The 25,209-nt window shown below is 43.6% G+C and overlaps 2 protein-coding genes across 2 annotated transcripts in view; both read left to right on the top strand.

Annotated features, from left to right (window-relative positions):
• sorl1 (sortilin-related receptor, L(DLR class) A repeats containing) overlaps positions 1–25,209 on the top strand; it is a 145,805-nt gene that overhangs the window by 17,643 nt on the left and 102,953 nt on the right. The window lies entirely within an intron of this gene.
• On the top strand, positions 21,527–25,040 carry bco2b (beta-carotene oxygenase 2b). Its single transcript, XM_072391797.1, has 10 exons — positions 21,527–21,731; positions 21,842–21,957; positions 22,155–22,257; positions 22,363–22,491; positions 22,890–23,050; positions 23,141–23,308; positions 23,752–23,889; positions 24,309–24,491; positions 24,659–24,769; positions 24,924–25,040. The coding sequence occupies exons 1-10, from the start codon at positions 21,542–21,544 to the stop codon at positions 25,038–25,040; spliced, it is 1,416 nt and encodes a 471-aa protein (XP_072247898.1). The 5' UTR covers positions 21,527–21,541.

The following is a 25,209-nucleotide window of genomic DNA, read 5'->3' as shown; positions in this document are numbered from 1 at the left end:
GGATGCTGTCCATACTGAACAACACCCACCACCCTCTATACAACACCTTCATCAGGCAGAGGAGTGTGTTCAGTGGCAGGCTGCTGTCCATACTGGACAACACCCACCACCCTCTATACAACACCTTCATCAGGCAGAGGAGTGTGTTCAGTGGCAGGCTGCTGTCCATACTGAACAACACCCACCACCCTCTATACAACCCCTTCATCAGGCAGAGGAGTGTGTTCAGTGGCAGGCTGCTGTCCATACTGGACAACACCCACCACCCTCTATACAACACCTTCATCAGGCAGAGGAGTGTGTTCAGTGGCAGACTGCTGTCCATACTGGACAACACCCACCACCCTCTATACGACACCTTCATCAGGCAGAGGAGTGTGTTCAGTGGCAGACTGCTGTCCATACTGGACAACGCCCACCACCCTCTATACAACACCTTCATCAGGCAGAGGAGTGTGTTCAGTGGCAGGATGCTGTCCATACTGGACAACACCCACCACCCTCTGTACAACACCTTCATCAGGCAGAGGAGTGTGTTCAGTGGCAGACTGCTGTCCATACTGGACAACGCCCACCACCCTCTGTACAACACCTTCATCAGGCAGAGGAGTGTGTTCAGTGGCAGGCTGCTGTCCATACTGAACAACACCCACCACCCTCTATACAACCCCTTCATCAGGCAGAGGAGTGTGTTCAGTGGCAGACTGCTGTCCATACTGGACAACACCCACCACCCTCTGCACAACACCTTCATCAGGCAGAGGGGTGTGTTCAGTGGCAGGATGCTGTCCATACTGAACAACACCCACCACCCTCTATACAACACCTTCATCAGGCAGAGGAGTGTGTTCAGTGGCAGGCTGCTGTCCATACTGGACGACACCCACCACCCTCTATACAACACCTTCATCAGGCAGAGGAGTGTGTTCAGTGGCAGGCTGCTGTCCATACTGAACAACACCCACCACCCTCTATACAACCCCTTCATCAGGCAGAGGAGTGTGTTCAGTGGCAGGCTGCTGTCCATACTGGACAACACCCACCACCCTCTATACAACACCTTCATCAGGCAGAGGAGTGTGTTCAGTGGCAGACTGCTGTCCATACTGGACAACACCCACCACCCTCTATACGACACCTTCATCAGGCAGAGGAGTGTGTTCAGTGGCAGGCTGCTGTCCATACTGGACAACACCCACCACCCTCTGCACAACGCCTTCATCAGGCAGAGGAGTGTGTTCAGTGGCAGACTGCTGTCCATACTGGACAACGCCCACCACCCTCTATACAACACCTTCATCAGGCAGAGGAGTGTGTTCAGTGGCAGACTGCTGTCCATACTGGACAACACCCACCACCCTCTGTACAACACCTTCATCAGGCAGAGGAGTGTTTTCAGTGGCAGACTGCTGTCCATACTGGACAACGCCCACCACCCTCTGTACAACACCTTCATCAGGCAGAGGAGTGTGTTCAGTGGCAGGCTGCTGTCCATACTGAACAACACCCACCACCCTCTATACAACCCCTTCATCAGGCAGAGGAGTGTGTTCAGTGGCAGACTGCTGTCCATACTGGACAACACCCACCACCCTCTGCACAACACCTTCATCAGGCAGAGGGGTGTGTTCAGTGGCAGGATGCTGTCCATACTGAACAACACCCACCACCCTCTATACAACACCTTCATCAGGCAGAGGAGTGTGTTCAGTGGCAGGCTGCTGTCCATACTGGACAACACCCACCACCCTCTATACAACACCTTCATCAGGCAGAGGAGTGTGTTCAGTGGCAGGCTGCTGTCCATACTGAACAACACCCACCACCCTCTATACAACCCCTTCATCAGGCAGAGGAGTGTGTTCAGTGGCAGGCTGCTGTCCATACTGGACAACACCCACCACCCTCTATACAACACCTTCATCAGGCAGAGGAGTGTGTTCAGTGGCAGACTGCTGTCCATACTGGACGACACCCACCACCCTCTATACAACACCTTCATCAGGCAGAGGAGTGTGTTCAGTGGCAGGCTGCTGTCCATACTGAACAACACCCACCACCCTCTATACAACCCCTTCATCAGGCAGAGGAGTGTGTTCAGTGGCAGGCTGCTGTCCATACTGGACAACACCCACCACCCTCTATACAACACCTTCATCAGGCAGAGGAGTGTGTTCAGTGGCAGACTGCTGTCCATACTGGACAACACCCACCACCCTCTATACAACACCTTCATCAGGCAGAGGAGTGTGTTCAGTGACAGCCTGCTGTCCATACTGGACAACACCCACCACCCTCTATACAACACCTTCATCAGGCAGAGGAGTGTGTTCAGTGGCAGGCTGCTGTCCATACTGGACAACACCCACCACCCTCTGCACAACGCCTTCATCAGGCAGAGGAGTGTGTTCAGTGGCAGACTGCTGTCCATACTGGACAACGCCCACCACCCTCTATACAACACCTTCATCAGGCAGAGGAGTGTGTTCAGTGGCAGACTGCTGTCCATACTGGACAACACCCACCACCCTCTGTACAACACCTTCATCAGGCAGAGGAGTGTGTTCAGTGACAGCCTGCTGTCCATACTGGACAACGCCCACCACCCTCTGCACAACACCTTCATCAGGCAGAGGAGTGTGTTCAGTGGCAGGCTGCTGTCCATACTGAACAACACCCACCAACCTCTATACAACACCTTCATCAGGCAGAGGAGTGTGTTCAGTGGCAGACTGCTGTCCATACTGGACAACGCCCACCACCCTCTATACAACACCTTCATCAGGCAGAGGAGTGTGTTCAGTGGCAGCCTGCTGTCCATACTGGACAACACCCACCACCCTCTGCACAACACCTTCATCAGGCAGAGGAGTGTGTTCAGTGGCAGGCTGCTGTCCATACTGGACAACACCCACCACCCTCTGCACAACACCTTCATCAGGCAGAGGAGTGTGTTCAGTGGCAGCCTGCTGTCCATACTGGACAACACCCACCACCCTCTGCACAACACCTTCATCAGGCAGAGGAGTGTGTTCAGTGGCAGGCTGCTGTCCATACTGGACAACGCCCACCACCCTCTGCACAACACCTTCATCAGGCAGAGGAGTGTGTTCAGTGGCAGCCTGCTGTCCATACTGGACAACGCCCACCACCCTCTATACAACACCTTCATCAGGCAGAGGAGTGTGTTCAGTGGCAGCCTGCTGTCCATACTGGACAACACCCACCACCCTCTGCACAACACCTTCATCAGGCAGAGGAGTGTGTTCAGTGGCAGCCTGCTGTCCATACTGGACAACACCCACCACCCTCTGCACAACACCTTCATCAGGCAGAGGAGTGTATTCAGTGGCAGGCTGCTGTCCATACTGGACAACGCCCACCACCCTCTATACAACACCTTCATCAGGCAGAGGAGTGTGTTCAGTGACAGCCTGCTGTCCATACTGGACAACACCCACCACCCTCTGCACAACGCCTTCATCAGGCAGAGGAGTGTGTTCAGTGGCAGGCTGCTGTCCATACTGGACAACACCCACCACCCTCTATACAACACCTTCATCAGGCAGAGGAGTGTGTTCAGTGGCAGACTGCTGTCCATACTGGACAACACCCACCACCCTCTATACAACACCTTCAAGAGAAATGGCCCCAAAACTCAGCCAAGGACAAACCAGAATATTAGGAGAAGCCCAAATCCCACAACCAAGGTGAGGACAACAGAAGCAATCAACACCACACAAAATGGAACAGATACCATTCTGATTGGGGGCTCTATAACACAGTTTGTCAGAATAACAAAGAAGGAAAATATAACTTTTTCTGATACATCAGTCAGGGAACTGATAGATATCTTGCCGACCATTCTGTCTACACATCCAGATGGCATGAGGAGCATTGTCCACACAGGTTCTTTAGATATTCTGAGAAGGAAGACTGTCTCTGAGATCCTGAAGAAAGATGCAGCTGATAAGTCGAGCAGGATAGGTACAGAGGACTTAGCTGTTGCTCTGGCTTCTTTTAAGGCTTCTGTCACAGCTAACAGAGCCGTTTCGGTGGAGTGTCCACTTTTAAACCCAGATTGGTTTGGGTCAAGGAGGTTGTTATGTGAGAGGTAATCGGTGACCTGCTTAAAGACGCCCTTTCAATGGTTTTAGACAGAAACGGGAGGAGAGAGACCGGCTGATAATTCGGAACTGCATGGAAAGAACTGTGTGTCTGCTCGTGTAAGTTTTTCTAAGCTTCTTGCCAAATTCAATATCTGTTGTTGTTGAGAAAGTGATCCAAACCCATCTGTGGGTGAAACCTGTTGCCTTGTAGCCTCGGTTGGGCCATCGCAAAGCAGCTCATCCAGACCGCTGCTGCTAGAGTTTTAACCAGGACTAAGAGATCTGAACACATCACACCAAAAAGCCTACTGATGGTTTACAAATCCCAGAATGGTTTAGGCCCAAAATACATCTGTGATATGTTCAGAGAATATAAACCCAGCAGAGCTCTTAGATCCAAGGACTCAGGTCAGCTGGTCCAGTCCAGAGTCCAGACTAAACCTGGAGAAGCAGCATTTAGCTGCTATGCTGCAAACAAGTGGAACAAACTGCCAGTGGAGATTAAACTGTCACCAAATGGAGACATTTTTAAATCCAGGTTAAAAACATTTCTTTTCTCATGTGTCTGTGCATGAAATCTGCACGGTATCTTTTAACTTATCTAGACTGTTGCTTGTTTTTAATCATTTTAATTCATTTTAGTTTCAGTCCTCCATATTTAAAGATATTCAGTAAACTAAACTCCTGACCAAAGCACAACCATCATATTTCTTGAGAAACTGGGTCTGCTGTTCATTCTTTAGAATCTTTCTTTGAGGTCTGACATGTCTACTGAACCCTAATATTTTATTTTCTGGACCATAAAGAGTCAAACAAAGGCATTAAGGAGTGACATTTGAACTGGCTTTGCTTCTCTGCAATGGCACATAAAAGAAAAGAACAAAGCCTGCATGTGTCTGACCTTCCTCATCAACTTGTCTGAACAGCTCAGCAGGAACCTTTAACATGCAGCTCAGCAGGAACCTTTAACATGCAGCTCAGCAGGAACCTTTAACATGCAGCTCAGCAGGAACCTTTAACATGCAGCTCAGCAGGAACCTTTAACATGCAGCTCAGCAGGAACCTTTAACATACAGCTCAGCAGGAACCTTTAACATGCAGCTCGGCAGGAACCTTTAACATGCAGCTCAGCAGGAACCTTTAACATATACAGCTCAGCAGGAACCTTTAACATACAGCTCAGCAGGAACCTTTAACATGCAGCTCGGCAGGAACCTTTAACATGCAGCTCAGCAGGAACCTTTAACATACAGCTCAGCAGGAACCTTTAACATATACAGCTCAGCAGGAACCTTTAACATACAGCTCAGCAGGAACCTTTAACATACAGCTCAGCAGGAACCTTTAACATACAGCTCAGCAGGAACCTTTAACATACAGCTCAGCAGGAACCTTTAACATACAGCTCAGCAGGAACCTTTAAAATGCAGCTCGGCAGGAACCTTTAACATACCTCTAAAGCTTCACTTCCTTCTGCAGGTCAGCGTTGATAAAAATATTTTAAAAACACTTTTCACAAGTCTCATTCGACGTCTTCAAATGTCTTTTGTCTTAACCCACCTTCAGTCTCGGTGTACCCGCCTTGTCCGAGATCACATTTCCTATTGGGTCGATGTCACCGTGAACGTCTGACGCAGACACGCGCGCCCCGTGTAAACGGAAGTAACTCGGGTTGAAATTGGTTTTATATTCGACATTCGCCTATTTTCCGGCGAAGTAACTGTAATAACGTCACGAAACCGCACCAATTTCCCTCAAGGTGGTATTATTTTGTACAGAAAACTAAGACTGACATTTCACAGGCTTTATCAACTCACCGTAATGAGCAAGTCTGGCGTAAGATCAAAGTAACCGCGCTGAACATACTTCTTGGTGTCTTACGGCAGCCAGAGCGCTTAGGGACCGTCGCAAAAGTGCTTTTTTTCCCATTTCTAATAACTCACTGGAGATTCATCCAATCACCAACTCCTGCTGGTGTGTTAGTGAACTCACTATAAAGCTTTCACAGCCATTTAGTTAACAGAAAAAAATCATTTTAGGTAGAATATGTACTCAGTGTGCATATTTCATTCTATTTGTTATTTTTTAATAACTTTTTTACATATCAACACCAAACCACTTCTCATTGTTGAGTTCCCACACCCTTTGTTATCAAGGAAAACGTTTTCAGTTTTTTAAAAAGGCATAAGTAATCAGTGTATGTGATTCAGTCATATGTAAGGCTTTTATTTCGTAATAACTCTTGTTTTTATAGATATCAACACCAAACCACTTCTGATGGGTTCATGAACTCATTGTTGAGTTCCCATATCCTTTGTTATCAAGGAAAAGCTTTTTAAATGCATACGTAATCAGTGTGTAGTTATTTAAGACCTTTCTTATTTGATAGCTCACTTGTTTTTCCATATTATCAACAGCAAACCACTTTTGATGTGTTTATTAACTAATTTTGAATTTGTCACCCTAACTCTGTAGTTTCAAGAAAACACTTTACAAGTTGTTTAGATATAGTGAGCAATCAGTGTATATATTCTATTCATACTTAAGGCATTTATTTTTTAATAACTTGTTTTTCTACATATCGACTTCAAAACACTTCTGATGTGTTCATGAACTCACTATGAAGACTTCACAGCCAAAACGCATGCTAAAGTGCCCTCTTGGGAGCAAAAATTTGTGCTAAAGTGCCCTCTTGGGAGCAAAAATTTGTGCTAAAGTGCCCTCTTGGGAGCCAAAACGCATGCTAAAGTGCCTTCTCGGGAGCCAAAACGCATGCTAAAGTGCCTTCTCGGGAGCCAAAACGCATGCTAAAGTGCCTTCTTGGGAGCCAAAACGCATGCTAAAGTGCCTTCTTGGGAGCCAAAACGCATGCTAAAGTGCCTTCTTGGGAGCCAAAACGGATGCTAAAGTGCCCTCTTGGGAGCCAAAACGGATGCTAAAGTGCCCTCTTGGGAGCCAAAACGGATGCTAAAGTGCCCTCTTGGGAGCCAAAACGCATGCCAAAATGCCCTCTTTGGAGCCAAAACGCATGCTACAGTGCCTTCTTGGGAGCCAAAACGCATGCTAAAGTGCCTTCTTGGGAGCCAAAACGCATGCTAAAGTGCCTTCTTGGGAGCCAAAACGCATGCTAAAGTGCCTTCTTGGGAGCCAAAACGGATGCTAAAGTGCCCTCTTGGGAGCCAAAACAGATGCTAAAGTGCCTTCTTGGGAGCCAAAACGGATGCTAAAGTGCCCTCTTGGGAGCCAAAACAGATGCTAAAGTGCCCTCTTGGGAGCCAAAACGGATGCTAAAGTGCCTTCTTGGGAGCCAAAACGCATGCCAAAATGCCCTCTTTGGAGCCAAAACGCATGCTACAGTGCCCTCTTGGGAGCCAAAATTCGTGCTAAAGTGCCATCTTGGGAGTCAAAACGCATGCTAAAGTGCCCTCTTGGGAGCCAAAATTCGTGCTAAAGTGCCATCTTGGGAGTCAAAACGCATGCTAAAGTGCCATCTTGGGAGCCAAAACGCATGCTAAAGTGCCCTCTTGGGAGCCAAAATTCGTGCTAAAGTGCCCTCTAAAGGGGTGAAGACGCACTACATGTGCCCTTTTTTTTCTTTCCGGCCCTGCCCTTCAAAAAGTCTGTGCACGCCACTGTTCAGCGCGGTTACGGTTACGGTTATGGTGAGTTGATAAAGCTTGTGAAATGTTTGTCTTAGTTTTCTGTACAAAATAATACCATCTTAAGGGTAATTGGTGCGGTTTTCATGGCGCTATTACAGTTACAACACCGGAAAATAGGTGAATGTCGAATATAAAACCAGCTGTAAGAGAGTTCTACAGCAATAAATGACTACTCCAGTTTCATTTTCTCTCAAATCAAATATTTTACATCATTTCATTATGTCTTATGTAAGCAGGAAACATATTTCTCTCATTTCTGCTGAAGCAAAGGGAAGTGATATAAGATGTTGTACTTGCATTTGTCAGTGTCCTACGGTTTAAGTTAAAAGAAAGATGTTTTGACTGCTTCACCGACTCACTTGTGATTCTATATCCCGTATAACTGGATTCTATGGTAATACTTACATTTTTATTTATCGTCTTTTGTTTGTTGGACTTGAACAACAACTCAGCTGTCTACCACCACAGGGCCTGAAATGAGTTGTTGCACAAGTAGCAAAAACAGTAACATTAAGTCAAACACTAGAATTTAACATGGAACCAATGAAGAGAAGCTAAAAATTAGAGAAATGCGATCTCATCAATTCAATTCAATTAATTTAAATTATATTTATATAGCGCCAGATTACAACAATTGTCATCTCAAGGTACTTAAATAATATAGTCCAATTCAAGCCAATTGGAATTCAATTCATTGTAATCATAATCCAATTAATTCATATAGAGCCAATTAAAAAAATGACATCCTAGATAAGGAAACCAACAGAAACTTGTCTTCAAGGCAAGGCAAGTTTATCTGTATAGCACAATTCAACGACAAGGTGATTCAAAGTGCTTTACAGAGACATTAAAACAGAAGAAATAAAAAGCACGATTTAAAATTTAAACAAAAGAAAGAAATAAGAACAATAGATAAAATCAGAAAAAATTATATGAAAGATAAAATCAATAGTTAAAATATGATTCCGTTTTGAAACTCATGCTTATTCAAATGCAGCTGAAAATAGATGTGTCTTCAACCTGGACTTAAATACACTGAGTGTTTCAGCTGATCTGAGGCTTTCTGGGAGTTTGTTCCAGACATGTGGAGCATAGAAGCTGAATGCAGCTTCTCCAGGTCTGGTTTTGACTCTGGGAACTGATAAAAAACCGGATCCAGATGACCTGAGGGGTCTGGAAGGTTCATAGTGGGTCAGGAGGTCACTGATGTATTTTGGTCCTTGACCATTCAGAGCTTTATAGACCAGCATCAGAACTTTAAAGTCTATCCTCTGATGGACAGGCAGCCAGTGTGAAGACCTCAGAGGGGGACTGATGTGCTCCACTTTTTTGGTCTTAGTTTCAGTCCAATCTCCCGTCCTGAGCCTGAGGGACTGTGGAAAGGAACGACTCCCTTTAACAGGAAGAAACCTCTGGCAGAACCAGAACCAGGAAGAAACCTCTGGAAGAACCAGAACCAGGAAGAAACCTCTGGCAGAACCAGAACCAGGAAGAAACCTCTGGAAGAACCAGAACCAGGAAGAAACCTCTGGCAGAACCAGAACCAGGAAGGGTGGCCATCCGCCTCCACCAGCTGGGGTTTAGAAGACAGAAAAGAGGGAAAAGAGGGGGGAAAAACACCATAACGCCATTCAAAGGATACCTGTTGGAACAGGGAAACACAAGTTAATAACCACAATAATGTCACATGTACATAATATCATTTGAGAAATTAAACAGGGGGAAAAAGAGAGCAAAGTGAGGAAAGGTGTGACAGATGAGGTCCCCCAGCAGTCTAAGCCTATAGCAGCTTAACTATGGGATGTTTCAGGCTCACCTGAGCCATCCCTAACTATAAACTTTATCAAAAAGGAAAGTTTTAAGTCTAATCTTAAAAGTGGAAAGGGTGTCTGCTTCCTGGACATTTACTGGCAGCTTATTCCACAAGAGAGGGGCCTGATAACTGAAGGCTCTGCCTCCCATTCTACTTTTAGAAACTCTGGGAACAACAAGTAAACCTGCAGTTTGGAGCAAAGTGCTCTGTTAGGAAAATATCTTACAATGAGATCTTTAAGATGTGATGGAGCTCGGTCATTAAGAACTTTATATGTGAGAAGAAGAATCTTAAATTCTATTCTGAATTTAACAGGGAGCCAATGAAGAGAAGCTAAAACTGGAGAAACATGATCTCTCCTGTTAGTTCTCATCAGAACTCTGGCTGCAGCATTTTGGATCAGCTGGAGGCTTTTCAGAGAATATGTGGGACAGCCCAATAATAAGGAATTACAGTAGTCCAATCTTGAAGTAACAAATGCATGAACTAGTTTCTCTGCATCACCCTGAGACAGGATGTTCCTGATTTTAGCAATATTACGAAGGTGAAAGAAGGCAGTCCTAGAAACCAGTTTTATATGTGCGTCAAATGACAAATTCTGGTCAAAAATAACTCCAAGGTTCCTCACTGTAGAACTAGAAGCCAAGGAAATACCATCTAGAGTAACTATATAACTAGACAATTTCTCCCTGAAGCGCTCAGGTCCAAAGAGAACAACTTCAGTTTGTCTGAATTTAAAAGCAGACAGTTCTGAGTCATCCAGGTCTTTATGTCTTTAAGACAGGCTTGTAGTCTGACCAACCTGTTGGTTTCATCTGGTTTCATTGATTTGTCCAAGCACAGAACCCTGAGGAACTCCATGACTTACTCTGGTGTGTGAGGAAGATTCTTCATTTACAAGAACAAACTGGAATCTATCACCTAAATATGACTTAAACCAGCCTAATGCAGTTCCTTTAATCCCAATAACATGTTCAAGTCTCTGTAACAGAATGCTGTGATCGATCGTATCAAATGCAGCACTGAGATCCAACAGGACAAGCACAGAAACAAGTCCGCTATCAGAGGCTAAGAGGAGATCATTGGTAACTTTCACCAGTGCTGTTTCTGTGCTATGATGCACTCTGAATCCTGACTGAAACTCTTCAAACAGATTATTTCTATTTAAATGATCACAAAGTTGAACTGCAACTATTTTTTCAAGAACTTTAGACAAAAAAGGGAGATTGGATATAGGTCGATAATTAGCCAACACTTCAGAATCAAGAGTAGGTTTTTTAAGTAAAGGTTTAATTACAGCAACCTTAAAAGTCTGAGGTACATATCCTGTCAACAAAGACCGATTGATCAAATCCAATATGGAAGTGTCAATTAAGGGGAAAACCTCCTTGAACAGTCTGGTTGGGATTGGGTCTAAAATACAAGTTGATGGTTTAGAAGAGACTATTGCTGTTGTTAGCTCAGAGAGATCAACTGGGCAGAAGCTGTCTAAATACAAATCAGGTTCTAAAGATACTTCTAAAGCTGCTCTACTTGATGATACATCAGTGATAATAGTGGGAAGGATTCCATTAATCTTCTCTCTGATAGAAACAATTTTATTGATGAAGAATCTCATGAAATCATCACTGCTGAGAGTTAAAGGAATACATGGCTCAACAGAGCTCGGACTCTTTGTCAGCCTGGCAACAGCGCTGAAAAGAAACCTGGGATTATTCTTATTCTCTTCTATCAATAATGAATAATAAGCAGTTCTAGCTTTACGAAGTGCTTTCTTATACGTTATTAAACTATCTTTCCAGACTAATTGAGACTCTTCTGAATTAGAGGAACGCCACTGTCTCTCCAGCTTTCTTACAGTCTGCTTTAAAGCAGCTGTGAATTATACCAAGGAGCCAACCTCTTCTGACTGATTACCTTCCTTTTCAGAGGGGCAACATTGTCCAGTGTTGTACGCATTGAAGCTATAGTGCTGTCAACAAGAGAGTCAAGTTCTACTGGAGTAAAATTTAGGTAGCCGTCCTCTGTCATATCAGCACATGGCAGTGAAGAAAAGGATGATGAAATCAACTCTTTAAATCTGGTTACAGCATTCTCTGACAGACACCTTCTATATGTAGAATTCTTCTCAGAAGCTATAGTCAAGTGATGTAAATTCAAAAGTTATTAAAAAATGGTCAGACAAGACAGAGTTATGAGGGAACACTGTTAACTGTTCACTCTCAATGCCATAAGTCAGCACAAGGTCAAGGGTATGATTAAGGCAGTGAGTAGGTCTGTGAACACTTTGAGATAATCCAATAGAGTCTAATATAGAATTAAAGTTAATATTTAGGCTGTCATTTTCAACATCTACATGAATATTAAAGTCACCCACTACAATGACTTTATCTGTACTCAGCACTAACTGGGATAAAAACTCTGAGAATTCAGACAGAAACTCAGAATAAGGGCCAGGTGGACGATACACAACAACAAACACAAGAGCTTTTTGTGATTTCCACTTTGGGAAAAACTGAGAATCAGAGCTTCAAAAGATCTAAAACTAATCTTGGGTCTAGGACTGATTAGTAACCCTGATCTGAAGATAGCTGCCACTCCTGCTCCTCTGCCTGTGGTTGGAGGAACGTGAACATTTAAATAGTCAGAGGGAGTTGATTCATTAATGCTAAGGCATCCATCCATCCATTTTCTATACCGTCAATCCGTTAATCGGGTAGCGGTGGGGCTGGAGCCTATCCCAGCTGTCATTTGGCGAGAGGCGGGGTACACCCTGGACAGGTCGCCAGTCCATCACAGGGCCTAATGCTAAGGCAATGTAAGTTTATTTTTAGAGCACAATTCAAAGTGCTTTACAGCTACATAAATTCACAAGAAGGCAAAGAAGGTTGTTGTTCAAGCATTAAAACATAAAAATAATCATTAATTAATTAAATTAAAAGCAAAGCGTGCAGATAAATACTTTCAGCTGTCATATGCACAGCTAAATAAACTGTTTTCAGCCTGAATTTAAACATTGTCAGAGTTGCGGCCTGTCTCACATCTTCTGGAAGACTGATTTTAGGAGCATAAACCTGAAATGCAGCCTCACCTTGTTTAGTCCTGACTCTGGGCACCAGCAGGAGACCCCTCCCTGAGGGTCTCAGAGTCCCAGTTGGTTCATATGGCTCTAACATGTCAGAGATGTACTTTGGCGCTAGACCATGAAGAAACTTGTACACGAGCAGAACTGTTTTAAAGTCTGTTCTCTGAGTGACAGGAAGCCAGTACAGAGACCTGAGCACTGGACTAATATGGTCGTATTTCCTGGTTCTAGTCAGGACTCTAGCAGCAGCGTTCTGGATGTCCTGCAGCTGTCTTACAGCCCGTTTAGAGCCCAGTGAGCAGCCGTTACAGTAGTCTACCTGCTGGAGACAAACGCATGGATTAGTCTTTCTAAGTCTTGTTTAGACCCTACTCCAGTGAAGCAGCCATGGCCCCTATTGTTTACATCGGGGATCAGCTGTTGGCGCTCTGTAACGCAGCGGTGCTGCCCCAGGAAAGGCCCGACATCCCCCAGAAGTTGAAGAGGAAAAGACAGGGGACTCGTGCTGGTGCCCGACATCGTGCCATGAGCAGATGACACAGACCTGTCCTCCCATCCATCGTCATGGGAAATGTGAGATCTCTTCCCAATAAGATGGACGAGCTAAGGGCGCTGACCCGGCACCAGAAGGAATATCGAGAGTGCAGCATCATGCTGTTCATGGAGACATGGCTGAACTCACTGACTCTGGATTCACATCTTTTACTGGGTGGGTTTAATCTACATCGGGCCGCCAGGACAGAGGAGAGCGGTAAGAGGAAAGGAGGAGGGCTGGCTGTGTTTGTGAATGACAGATGGTGTAAGACTGGTCATACCACTGTTAAAGAACAAGTCTGCTGCAAAGACATTGAACTGTTAGCTGTTAGCATGAGGCCATTTCATCTAACACGGGACTTTTCACACGTAGTTGTGATTGTGGCATATGTCTCCCCCCCCCCCCGCCCTCTGCTAATGGTGACATGACCTGTGATGTCCTGCACTCAGCTGTGAGCAGGCTGCAGACACAGCACCCATAAGCCCTCTTCCTCATCTCTGAGGACTTCAATCATGCCTCTCCTTCCTCCACTCTACCCAAATTCACCCAGTACATCACCTGCCACACCAGAGACAATAAAATACTGGATCTATGTTATGCCAATGTCAAGGACGCATATAATGCAACACCCCTCCCCCCCCTTGGGGAGATCAGACTACATCCTGGTTCATGTATGAACCCCTCATGCACAGGCAACCTGTGACCCACACACTCAGTGGGTTTACATGATGAGATTAACTGGATTATAGCTACAGTTGGGTTCTGCTCCTTATCTGAGGGTAATTATCCTTGGATATATGGCGATGAATGAATGGAATCACTGGCACAAAGCGTGTCATACCCCGGTACCATAGGTGGCGCTGTCCCCATTTCAGCTATCACTAATAGAGCCACTTCCTGTTGACGTCTTCACCACCAACAGCAACAAACTCAGGCATTCAGAAAGATGGAGAACGCAGAGCGAGATGAAGCTGCGTCCCTCTCCATCTGTGATGAGCTGGTTATGGCACAGACGATGCACAACGGAGCATTCTCCATCGCCTTGTTTCTTTCTTTCTGACGACAACAACAGGAATATCGTCTCCTTCCACTTCCGGGTCACGATCGCGGGAAAAAATCTGGAGCATGCGCAGAACGCTCGATCCGATCCACTGTCGTCTACATGCACGTTAAGTAGGCATTTGGATCGAGTTATCCCGGGGTCTTAATTCGATCACAAGTAACCCGATCCGATTAGATTTCATGTTGGATTAAGCTTGTTACATGAGCTGAATAACTCAATCTTATTGTAATTTAGCCATTTTTTGCCTTTTTCCATAACTGTTGCACAACTATTTCCCTCGGGATAAATAAAGCCTCTTGAATCTTGAAACCCTGGATTAATCCAGACATAAAGGCCCTTCTTAAGGAGAAAAAGAGGGCCTTTCAGAACCGCTACAGGAAGAAGATGGAGGATCAGCTGCAGCTGAACAATATCAGCGGAGTCTGGAGAGGCCTGAGGACCATCTCAGGATACAGAGAAGCTGACTCCCAGCGGGGGATCAGAAGTGGGTGAATGATCTGAACCTATTCTTCAACAGGTTGGATCAGACACCTAACCCTCCCCCAGCCCGTCGTCCTTCCTGCTGCAGCCCCCCTTGTCAACACCCTCTGTATTCATGTGACTCGACTCAAGTCGCACTTAAGTCGCACAAACAAAGACTTGAGACTTGACTTGGACTTGAGGTTTGGGGCTCGTAAACAATCTTCATTTCATGAAATTATTGTTTCTGATCTTTATTTAATTAATTTCGATGTATGAAGGCTGATGGCAGGCTGACCGCATCATAGCCTCACGCATGCGTGCAGCCACAGATATCAAAACTACTGTAACCATGGCAGCGTCAAGCTCATCTGGAACTGTGCCATATGTTGTCACATTTGGTTATAAAGCGTTCACGCAGACAGGAAACAAGCGAACGGCCACTTGCAAAGTGTGTGGTATCAGGATAAATGATGGCGGCTGAACTACGTCCACCTTCATCAGGCACCTGGAAACGCACAAGGAGAGGTCAGTGTCTCTGTATAGCACACTAATCAAAGTAAACAGTGCTGTAAACTATATGCAGATTATAGATTCATTCTTCACTGCAGCGCTGCTGATTTATCTGCAGCAGCCTGTGAAATTTGGGAAGGACTTTGGTTAAGTAGCCTAGGTTAATAGTTACCAAATTAATTGCTAAGCCAGGTCTATGTGGGTGAAGCTTAACGTTAATCTAATTGCTGTTTTAAAATAGCTTACTTTTACAATTTCAGGGACACCTGATAAAATTCCAGGTTGACACTGTCAAAAAAAAGAAAAATGCACTGAAATTGTGCTGAAAAATGTTATGCATGAGAAGTTCAGGCTACACAGACAGTTATTAATATGTCTGTTAATGTATCCTCTGATGCACAGCAAGCACACATATTTCCAAATACATTTATACACTTCCAACAATCTGGTACTAGTTGACACCCGGAAACTAGTTTCCACCTTCAAAACTCTGCTTAACCCTCTGCCTGCTACCAATCTAACAGCAGACACCTTTGCCTCATTTTTTACTGACAAAGTGGCAGCTATAAGCAAACAGTTCATCAAACTGCCCACACAAACCTTCCCTAGACATGTGTACGACTAACTCAGCATGCAGAAGCCCTACTGCATCATTTCTTCATTCACCCCTCTCACTGAGAGCTGTGTGTCTAAACTTCTCATATGTAGCTGGACCCTGTTCCTCCATCTATTCCTATGGTAATTGCAGCAGTCACACATGTGATTAATACTTCACTGACATCGGGTACATTTCCTACCACATTCCTACCACATTCCTACCACATTTCTACCACATTCCTACCACATTCAAGCAAGCTTACACAAGAAACCTTCTCTCCCTCCAACTCAAGTGGAGAACTATCGGCCGGTCTCCTCCCATTTCTGTCTAAGACCATTGACAGGGCGGTCTTTAAGCAGGTGACAGAATACCTCTCACAAAACAACCTCCTTTGGCGCATTCCCACCGTAGGAACCTTTTGCAGTTCCTATAACCTTATCAGGAACTAGGCCGTTTTTTTCGTGCATTCGGACATACAGGAACTCGGGACCACGGCCCTCAGCTCCTGGAACCATTTTAGCTCCTTCCCCTGAGGCAGGGTCTTTTCTGGGCTCCACAGGAACATGACGTAGGTGTTTGGTGGCTGTAGCTCCGCCCCTTGTCTGAAACGTTTCCTCATACGACACGGACACAACCGGCGCCTGTTTAATAAGTTAAACGTCGTCTCCTTTGTCTGCGGCGCTCTGCTCTCCCTCTTTCCTCCATGAAACGAAGAAGTATCGCCCGCTGCTGGATTCTTCGTCTCCTGACTCTCGCTGTGAGCTCTTCCAGCCTCCATCTTAGACGCCTGATGTGATCGTCCGTGATTAATATCACCGTCATGCAGACCATGAACACGGTGGCCTCCTCGCTCTCCATGTTAGCTTCTTGGTGGTGTTGTTTTCTTCTCTCCTTACTTTTCACGGGTTTTGTTGTTGAGTGTGGCGCTACAGTAACACGTCTGTCGCAGACGGTTGTGTCACTTCAGTCCCGACCAAGGTCCCCGACTTATGTGTGAATGCAAAATGAAACAGTTCCCCTGGGGAAGGGCAGTTCTTATAACGAAATTCGAGGTGGACAGTTCTTAGAACTGCGTTCTTAGAACTCTCTGTCCGAATGCGCCTATTGATCCAAACCAATCTGGGTTTAAAAGTGGCCACTCCACTTAAACAGCTCTATTGGCTGTGGCAGAAGCCTTAAATGAACCCAGAGCAACAGCTAAGTCCTCTGTACTTATCCTGCTCGACTTATCAGCTGCATTTGACACTGTCAACCACAGCATCCTTTTGTCCATACTCTCTAGCATGGGCATCACAGGGAGAGCACACTCCTGGTTTGAATCATACTGTTGAGGGTTCTGCCCTCTGCAACTGATCTTTGCCCAACTGACCACTGCAGGGCTTCTGCCAGAAAGTAGTCAGTAGATTACGGCACACAGTACTGGGTGAGCACGACCTAACTTCAACACAATCAGTTCAAAACTAGAGAAGGAAGTGGATATGAAGAGATGTTCGCATCGAAACTTCTTCTTAAAAACTCCTTATTCCTCCTCCTCAACCACATCCTCGTGGCATTAAAAGATGAACAATCAGTGGCTAAAAGTTCAGAAGAAGCACCGGATTCAATCCACTAGAAGTGACAAAATCATTCAGAATTAAATCTTGCGTTTACCTGGGCTATCCTGATGAGAGTCAGAGCTTGAGTAGTGGTAGACCTTGGGACCCAGTTCAGCGGCCCCAGATTGAGGAGATTCACCCCACGCCTGTGAAGATGAGAAAAACAGCAGCGAGGTGGCCTGCGTTCATCTGAAAAGGCCCTCGGTGAAAGCCCAGAGTAGGCTTTTAGTTCAGCTAGTCGTGTATTAGACTAAATGTTAACATATATGAGATTATGAGAACAAATTCCCTGTTCACAGGATGATTTATGGGGTGTCTGACAGAGGTAATCACAAGAATAGAGGATATTTCCAAAGTAAGCTGACAAGGAGCAAAGATCTCAAAACTGGCATTGTTCTGTATAGTATGCAAGGATGGAATCTGAGCATAGGAGGAGGAGGTCATGTCATGACAGCAAAGTGGGGGAGTCGCCAAATGGTATGCCAGAACATCCTTAAGGCCACCCGAAACCCCTTCTCCATGGCCTTGCCAAATTCCACTCTATTATTGTCCATATAGGCATTGAAGAACAATGGAATACCCAGGTGGCATCCCCTGAAGAACACCACCCATAGACTCCAAGAAAGCCAGGTAATCTGAGCTGCTGTTTGGTGCATATGCACAAACAATAGCCAGAATATTCCCCCTGCAAGTTGCAGTAGCGAGACCCTCTCGCTCACCGGGGCACTCAGCTGGAGGCTCATGAGAATCTCCACACCTGTCCAATGCCTCTCCCTCTGAGTAACTCCAGTCTAGCCTCTCTCCAGCAATTTAGTTCCAGAGCCCACACTGTGAGTGTAGCCCAACTATATCTAGTTGGTACTGTTCAACTTCACACACCAGCTCAGGCTCTTTCTCAACCAGTAAGGTGACATTCTACGTCCACAGGGCCACGTTGCAACACTGGGAATTGGCACACCCAGCCTTTGCCTGCCACCCAGCTCTCAGTGAAACTGACCTCAAATTTCCTCCCTGTGAGTGTTGGTCCTATGTGAAAGTGGCATCTTGTTGCTTCTTTGGGCTGAATCTGGCTGAGCCCCAGGAGCCAATGATTTTTTTTTCCAAGTCAGTTATAAACTGCTTTATTAGCAAGTTATTAATCCTCTAACATTACCTTGTTTGTTACTAAAGTGAAGAGAAGCAGAAAATAGACAAAAAGACTCAGCCAGTCTCCTGTGGACTTTAGACCCTAATTATAGTGCCCTTTTTGCTGTGGTTACTTAGGGCAATGTGTCTCACAAAGAGTCATTCACACAGACATAATGTATGTATTTGGTGCACTAGACCACAACTTTTACACCCATGATTTGATTTTTAAGGGAATTAACCGATGACAGCTGTATTTTTATTTTGACTTTAGAGGATGGGCTGCAGGCAATAGAAGGATGACTAAATCACTGCTCTCAAAGTAATAGAAGTTTATCTGGATCAGTTCCAACTCGTTATGTTACATAAGCTTGTAGATTTACCATGACAAAGCAGTTCTTCCTCTGTTTTAAGTGAGAGTAGCTGATGCCTCTGTTTCACATCCACATTTTACCCATTCTTCTCATGCCAGAGTACTGCTGGTGAATTTCCAGTGTAGATACACTATAGCTTTATAACTCGTCCAATTATTCTTCTGTAATTATGTTCTCTTTATACTTAGTGATGCGACTGCTGCAGGGCATGACATGTTTTTGTGGGAATTTCCTAAATGAGTTTCACAGTAACTACAGGATGAAATCACTTCAGTGTGTATAATGAATTGCTGAATGCCATGACAGGATAACTGGGCCAAGACACAAAGGTCTGGCTGTGAAAAGCTCTCTTCTGTTCTGTCATACATGATAGTTAGAGGAAGGAAGTATACTGATGTTTAAAAAAGCAGACTTATTTTCAATAGCACATAAGACTTCATAATCTTATATGTCTCATTACAGTAATTTAAATGGAAATATGTTACTGCCTCATCACTATGTGTCAATGTAGTGTCGCTTTCTGAATCAGAGCACCTTTGTTAGTCATTCTGTTTGTAATTATGGATAATGGATAAAGAAAAATACTGAGAAAAAACAGTTTATTTGCTTGACTGCTGATAGTAGACAGCATAAGACTAATACAGAACACAGACAGGTATTAGAGAGAAAAATGTACCCTGACGTGCAAGTATAAACATGGAAGTTTTACATTAGGTTATAAATTGGATTATGGCTATATGTCCAGCACTTGGTGAGAGTCTATTAGGTCCCCCAGAAATCTCGCAACTTGGAGATTTAGTTTTCATGCTTTGGCTTTGTAGGACTAACTAAGATTTTTATATCAACTGGAAAAACAATGCATAGGGCCAAGGAAGTATTCTGAATTATTCTGGATAATTTTGGGCTATAAACAGTAACAAGGTGTGATGACTCCTCTTGACATTTTATTAATGGTAAGTGTGGTTAGTGGACAATTGCATTTAAAAATAGAGTTTTGGTTATATATTAATCCCCTTTCCTATCAACCTTACAACTAACAACCAACTGGCTTTTTTAACACACTTGAAAAGTCTTCAGCTCTCATGCAGCAGTACAAGCCTCTTCTTGAGTAGACTGATATCCCTTGTTTTACAATATTCTACTACCGTGCCTTTCTATGTAGAAAAGGTGAACAGCAAAGTAAAATATTTATGCTTTCTTTAACTCTACAGATACAGGAAACAACTCAACAACATCCTTTACCCATAGAGATAAGGATGAAACATAAATGTATAGATAACACAAGTGAAGGCTGATGAAGCTTATTAGGGGACTTATAAAGTATACGGGATCAAGACAAGTCGAGCTATCAAGACAATAATACCCATCAATATGTGGTGTTTAGTTCTTATCTATTTAGCCTACATCATTAAAAACTGTGAAACTTACAGCAGTATTTGTATAGTATCTACTTTCTGTAAGGTATGTATCTAAGACAGTCCTGGCCGAGTAAATACTACCAATTTTAAGTAAGCTATTTAGAATCTGCTGTCCATTGTTACAAAGATATCGAACAAGTATGCATTACTTTCCTTGCAGTGCTCCCACTGATAAATGCACAGTACACTTATGCATGGATGATACTAGTCAAATTTCGGTGTATAATGGTATAGAGGTTTGGTGTATAATGGTAAGCAGGTATCTGGTTTTGTTCCTACAAAAGATAAAACTCAAAATTTCCCTATTGGGAGGAAAATCTCATATTATTTAATTAATTACAGAAATAGAATTTTTTTAATGACTGATTACAAAAACAGGCTGTTTGTGCGCATATGTAAAAAATCCCTCCCAGCAACTTTTCTCAAATATACACAATTAGCCCGGGAAACTAATAATAACTAATCTGGATAAAGAAGTAATTGAACAAAAATTGATACAGTGATTTGCTACTTCACAGAAAAAATTTGTGATTATTTCTGTGAATAAGTTACTCTTTATATTATCTTGGATCACTGTGTACTTGTGTTTTATGCAGGCTTACACAAGCATGAAACAAGCCGCGTCACAGTCAGACGAACAGTATAAAACAACAGGCTCATGTTGGAGAAGTAGCAGCATCGTCTAAGGAGAGAGACTACAGCTACTGAAGACTTAGTCCAAACCATGAACACCATCAAACATCTAAACAGCCACAGCCCAGGTAAACTTTTGATCGCACCAGTTTTGCGTACAGTCATATTACCTGTTGAACTTACCTGATAATACTGTTCTGCATGTGTATGGTTTGCATGTATAAAGTTAGACTTCTTTCCATAGGAGTAAAAAAATCCAAATGTAAGAAGAACATCAACCACTTCACAAATGTGCACGGACTGCCCTGCATTGAGAAAATTGTGACATCAGTGGAGGATACTCCTGAGCCCATTTGCACTAACATAACAGGCACTATCCCAAAATGGATCAATGGGAAATTCTTGAGAAATGGGCCTGGGAAGTTCGAGATAGGTAACCAGAGGTGAGAACATCTCAAAATGTTTAGCAATCTCATGCAATGCAGAAAGTACATCATGAATCTTACTCGTCCTCACTGGTCCCACCTTTCTCGTCAGGTTCAACCACTGGTTTGACGGAATGGCTCTTCTGCACCAGTTCAAAATATCCAATGGGCAGGTGACTTATAAAAGTAGATTCCTGTCAAGTGATAGTTACCAAGCTAACAAGGAGCACGACCGCATTGTGGTGTCTGAGTTTGGGACTATCACCATGCCAGACCCTTGTAAAAACTTCTTCCAGCGTTTCCTGTCAAGGTTTGAATTGCCAAGTGAGTATTCTGACCCAATGCAAGAAAAGGAACCAGGCCGCGCTAATGTAGCCAAACAACAGTTTGGAATATTATTGCAACCTCATTGACGACAACTTGTTTTCTTCCAGAGCCCACTGACAATGCTAATGTGAGTTTTGTGACCTACAAAGGCGATTACTATGTCAGCACAGAAACCAACATCATGCACAAGGTGGATCCTGAGACTTTGGAGGCAACCAAAAAGGTGACATGGATTTGTAGGTTGGCTGGAAAACATTTGCTGAGAAAAGTCACAATCAAGTGAAATATAACCTGGATTTATTACAGGCCAATAGCCTACTGACATGCATCTTTCTCACTGAAAGATCTGACAAATAAAACCATAAACTAGAGTATAAAATGGAAATGAAGCCCAGATCTGATTTGTGCTGGTGTATTTAGGTGGACTGGAGCAAATTCATTGCTGTAAATGGAGCAACTGCACACCCTCACACTGAGCATGATGGAACAACATACAACATGGGCAATTCTTACACCTCTAAAGGTATTTAAAGAGTCTGTTTTATGATACAAGTGTGCAATAGCACAGCACCACTTGCTACAAGTCTAGTGAGCTTTATACGGGATCTGATTGTATTTGTACTCACAGGAGCATACTACAACATCATCCGAGTGCCCCCAATAAAGAAAGCAGAAGGAGAAACTCTAGAGGGTACCACAGTGCTGTGCTCAATTCCTTCACTGGACAAGACCAAACCCTCCTACTACCACAGCTTTGGTGAGCAAACATTCTCAAAGTACAATCAGACACTGTATTGCTTTCCCCCTGACTGTAAATCCTGTCAGAACACATTCACGCTACAGATATCCTCATGGATTACATCATTTTATTAAGCTGATCAAGTAACAGAAGGATGAGACTTATGGACAATTAGTTTCTTTATCAATGTGATAAAATTAAGTGTTTCAAAGACCACTGACTTAGTTTTTGTGCCATCAGCAATCCTTGTCTGATAAACATAACATTAATCTATGGATGACAAGATGTGTGTAAAATCAAGATATGTGGATGCAACAAAGTCATCTAAAAGACTCAAAGACCAAAGCAACAACAACAGCCAAGCATGATCGTGACAATACGATGGAAACTAATAGAATAATCTCAATTCATTATAGCAATGTCTGAGAGCTACGTGGTGTTCATTGAGCAGCCCATCAAGATGGATCTGTTGAAAATTGCCACAGGTAAGCTGACAGGGAAAAGCATCAGTGACGGCTTCTCCTGGGACCCCAAACTCAACACAATGTTCCACTTGATTCACAAAGAGACTGGGAAGGTACTTCTCAAACATTGACCACAACTTCTCTAAAGCATAGTTTTTCACTGTGTAAGTAACACACATTTCCCTCCTGTTTATGCTTTGCAGCTAAGCTCCATCAAGTATCTTGCCAAGCCGCTGTCAACCTTCCACCAGATAAATGCATATGAAGAAAATGGCTTCTTAATTATAGACATGTGTGCTTCAGATGACGGCCAGGCAATTGCCAACTACAATGTCCAGAACCTGCGCAAGTCTGGAGAGGCCCTTGATGAGGTAAAGATTGAGTGAAATTCAGTACCAACAAGTTTTACTTTCTGTACATCCACATCTCCCTAAACATAAGTGGAATTCAAAGCAGAATTTGGTAACATTGAGAAGGTGGTCTTGAACATTTAAATAGATACAAAATAGCAGGTCCCTCTCTGCTGTGCTTCAGCTCTGCTTCCAAAGTCTCTCCCTGCAAGGAGGCTGTCATCTCCACAAAGGTAACACTGAACAAGTTTCAGTGATTAGCAATAGCGAGCAACTCCTCTTTGCTCTGATTGGGTGTTTTCATTTAGGTATGGTGGATTATTGGAGATTCCATTTGAGGAGCATGTATTTCTGTCAGCTCATAATGACAAAGTTCTACATGAAGCAAAGTTGTTTAGATGCTTTTGGTTCAGTCAGACAATTGGACGTTGTTAAGTCTGACAAGATTCATCTTTCCTTATTAGGTGTATAACACCTTGAGTAGAGTGTTCCCTCGGCGTTTCGTGCTACCTCTCGATGTGGATCATCACACACCCTACAACTCCAACCTGGTTGACCTGCCCCACTGCACAGCCACATCCATTAGAACCAGCAAGAACAAGGTAGGCAGCCTAAAATGATCTATCTATATCAGGATATAGGAAATTCTGAATAGCATTTTTTTTCTGATAGTTGTAAATAAAATTAGATTTGCTCAAACCCTGTTTGATCGAATGGAATCACTTACATAAAGGATATTGTGTTTAAAATGCAGTTTTATGTACTAATGGCCCTCTGAATTCATGTTGTTGCTAATCGTACAGATTAATACTTAATTACTACAAATAAAAACCTGCATATTGTCAAATGTATTTATTTCTCACACAAGTATTCACAACTCTTAAATATAAGTAATTTACAAAAATCGGTTTGTCTGCATTTAACAGACCCATATCATAACCCAAAACTGTAGTACTGTAACTGTTCTACTAACAATCCCTGAATACTATTTTCCATTTTCTGCCTCGTTTAATCTATGCAGATTTTCTGTACACATGAGGACCTCCATGGGGAAGATCTTCATCAATATGGAGGTCTCGAGTTCCCCCAGATTAACTATGACAAATATAACACACATTCCTACCGCTACTTCTATGGTTGTGGCTTCAGGCACCTTGTAGGAGACACCCTAATCAAGATGGACATCCATGGGAAACACATGAAGGTAAACTGTAATATTCTAGCAAATCAAAGAGATATAACATCAAACTTCCAGTCAATGATCATAAGATTCATCAACTAGTTCAGCTAAAAGCAGTGATATTCAGTTTTAAAGATCATTTTACATGATCATTACACAGCATCTCTAAGAACGCAAGCATTTTTCCAAAGGTGTGGGAACATCCTGGTCTGTATCCTTCGGAGCCAGTCTTTGTACCTTCACCTAATGCTACAGAGGAAGATGACGGTGTCATCTTGTCTGTGGTTGTCACTCCAAATAAGGTCAGTCAGATTCAGTCAAACATTTTGGAAACTGTTTCTTACTTCAGTGAAATTACTTTAAGAATCACAGTATAGCACAGTGCAAACCTTGACTGTTTAACACCTTGTGCAAGATCTAAGTTAATGTGACCCCCATTACTTCTGTGACCCCCAGGATAAGAGTACATTTCTTCTTGTTTTGGATGCAAAGACGTTTGAGGAGCTGGGCAGGGCTGTCCTGCCAGTAAACATCCCATATGGCTTCCATGGAACATTCAATGCCACTGCATAGACAAAAATGTTCAATGTACCTCTGACCTTCAGATGCTCAGATGGTTAGGCCTACACCGAAAATGTTCTTCTTTGTCTGACGTAAATGGAAATTTAGGTCACTATACAAATACGTATTCCTTGCTTGGACAAAAAAATGAAAAAATTGTATCCAGCTCATTCTATTCTTA

Source organism: Leuresthes tenuis, unplaced genomic scaffold (assembly GCF_036924035.1).
Source record: "Leuresthes tenuis unplaced genomic scaffold, fLeuTen1.0.hap1 SCAF_9, whole genome shotgun sequence".
In the NCBI taxonomy this organism is placed as follows: domain Eukaryota; kingdom Metazoa; phylum Chordata; class Actinopteri; order Atheriniformes; family Atherinopsidae; genus Leuresthes; species Leuresthes tenuis.
This window is presented reverse-complemented; position numbering and strand designations above follow the sequence as displayed.

Coding starts and splice junctions, on each gene's coding strand:
- bco2b (XM_072391797.1), top strand. CDS start 21,542: ATGGCTCTTCTGCACCAGTTCAAAATATCCAATGGGCAGGTGACTTAT. Junction 21,958..22,154: donor CTTTGGAGGCAACCAAAAAG/GTGACATGGATT, acceptor TGGTGTATTTAG/GTGGACTGGAGCAAATTCAT. Junction 22,492..22,889: donor CTCCTACTACCACAGCTTTG/GTGAGCAAACAT, acceptor AATTCATTATAG/CAATGTCTGAGAGCTACGTG.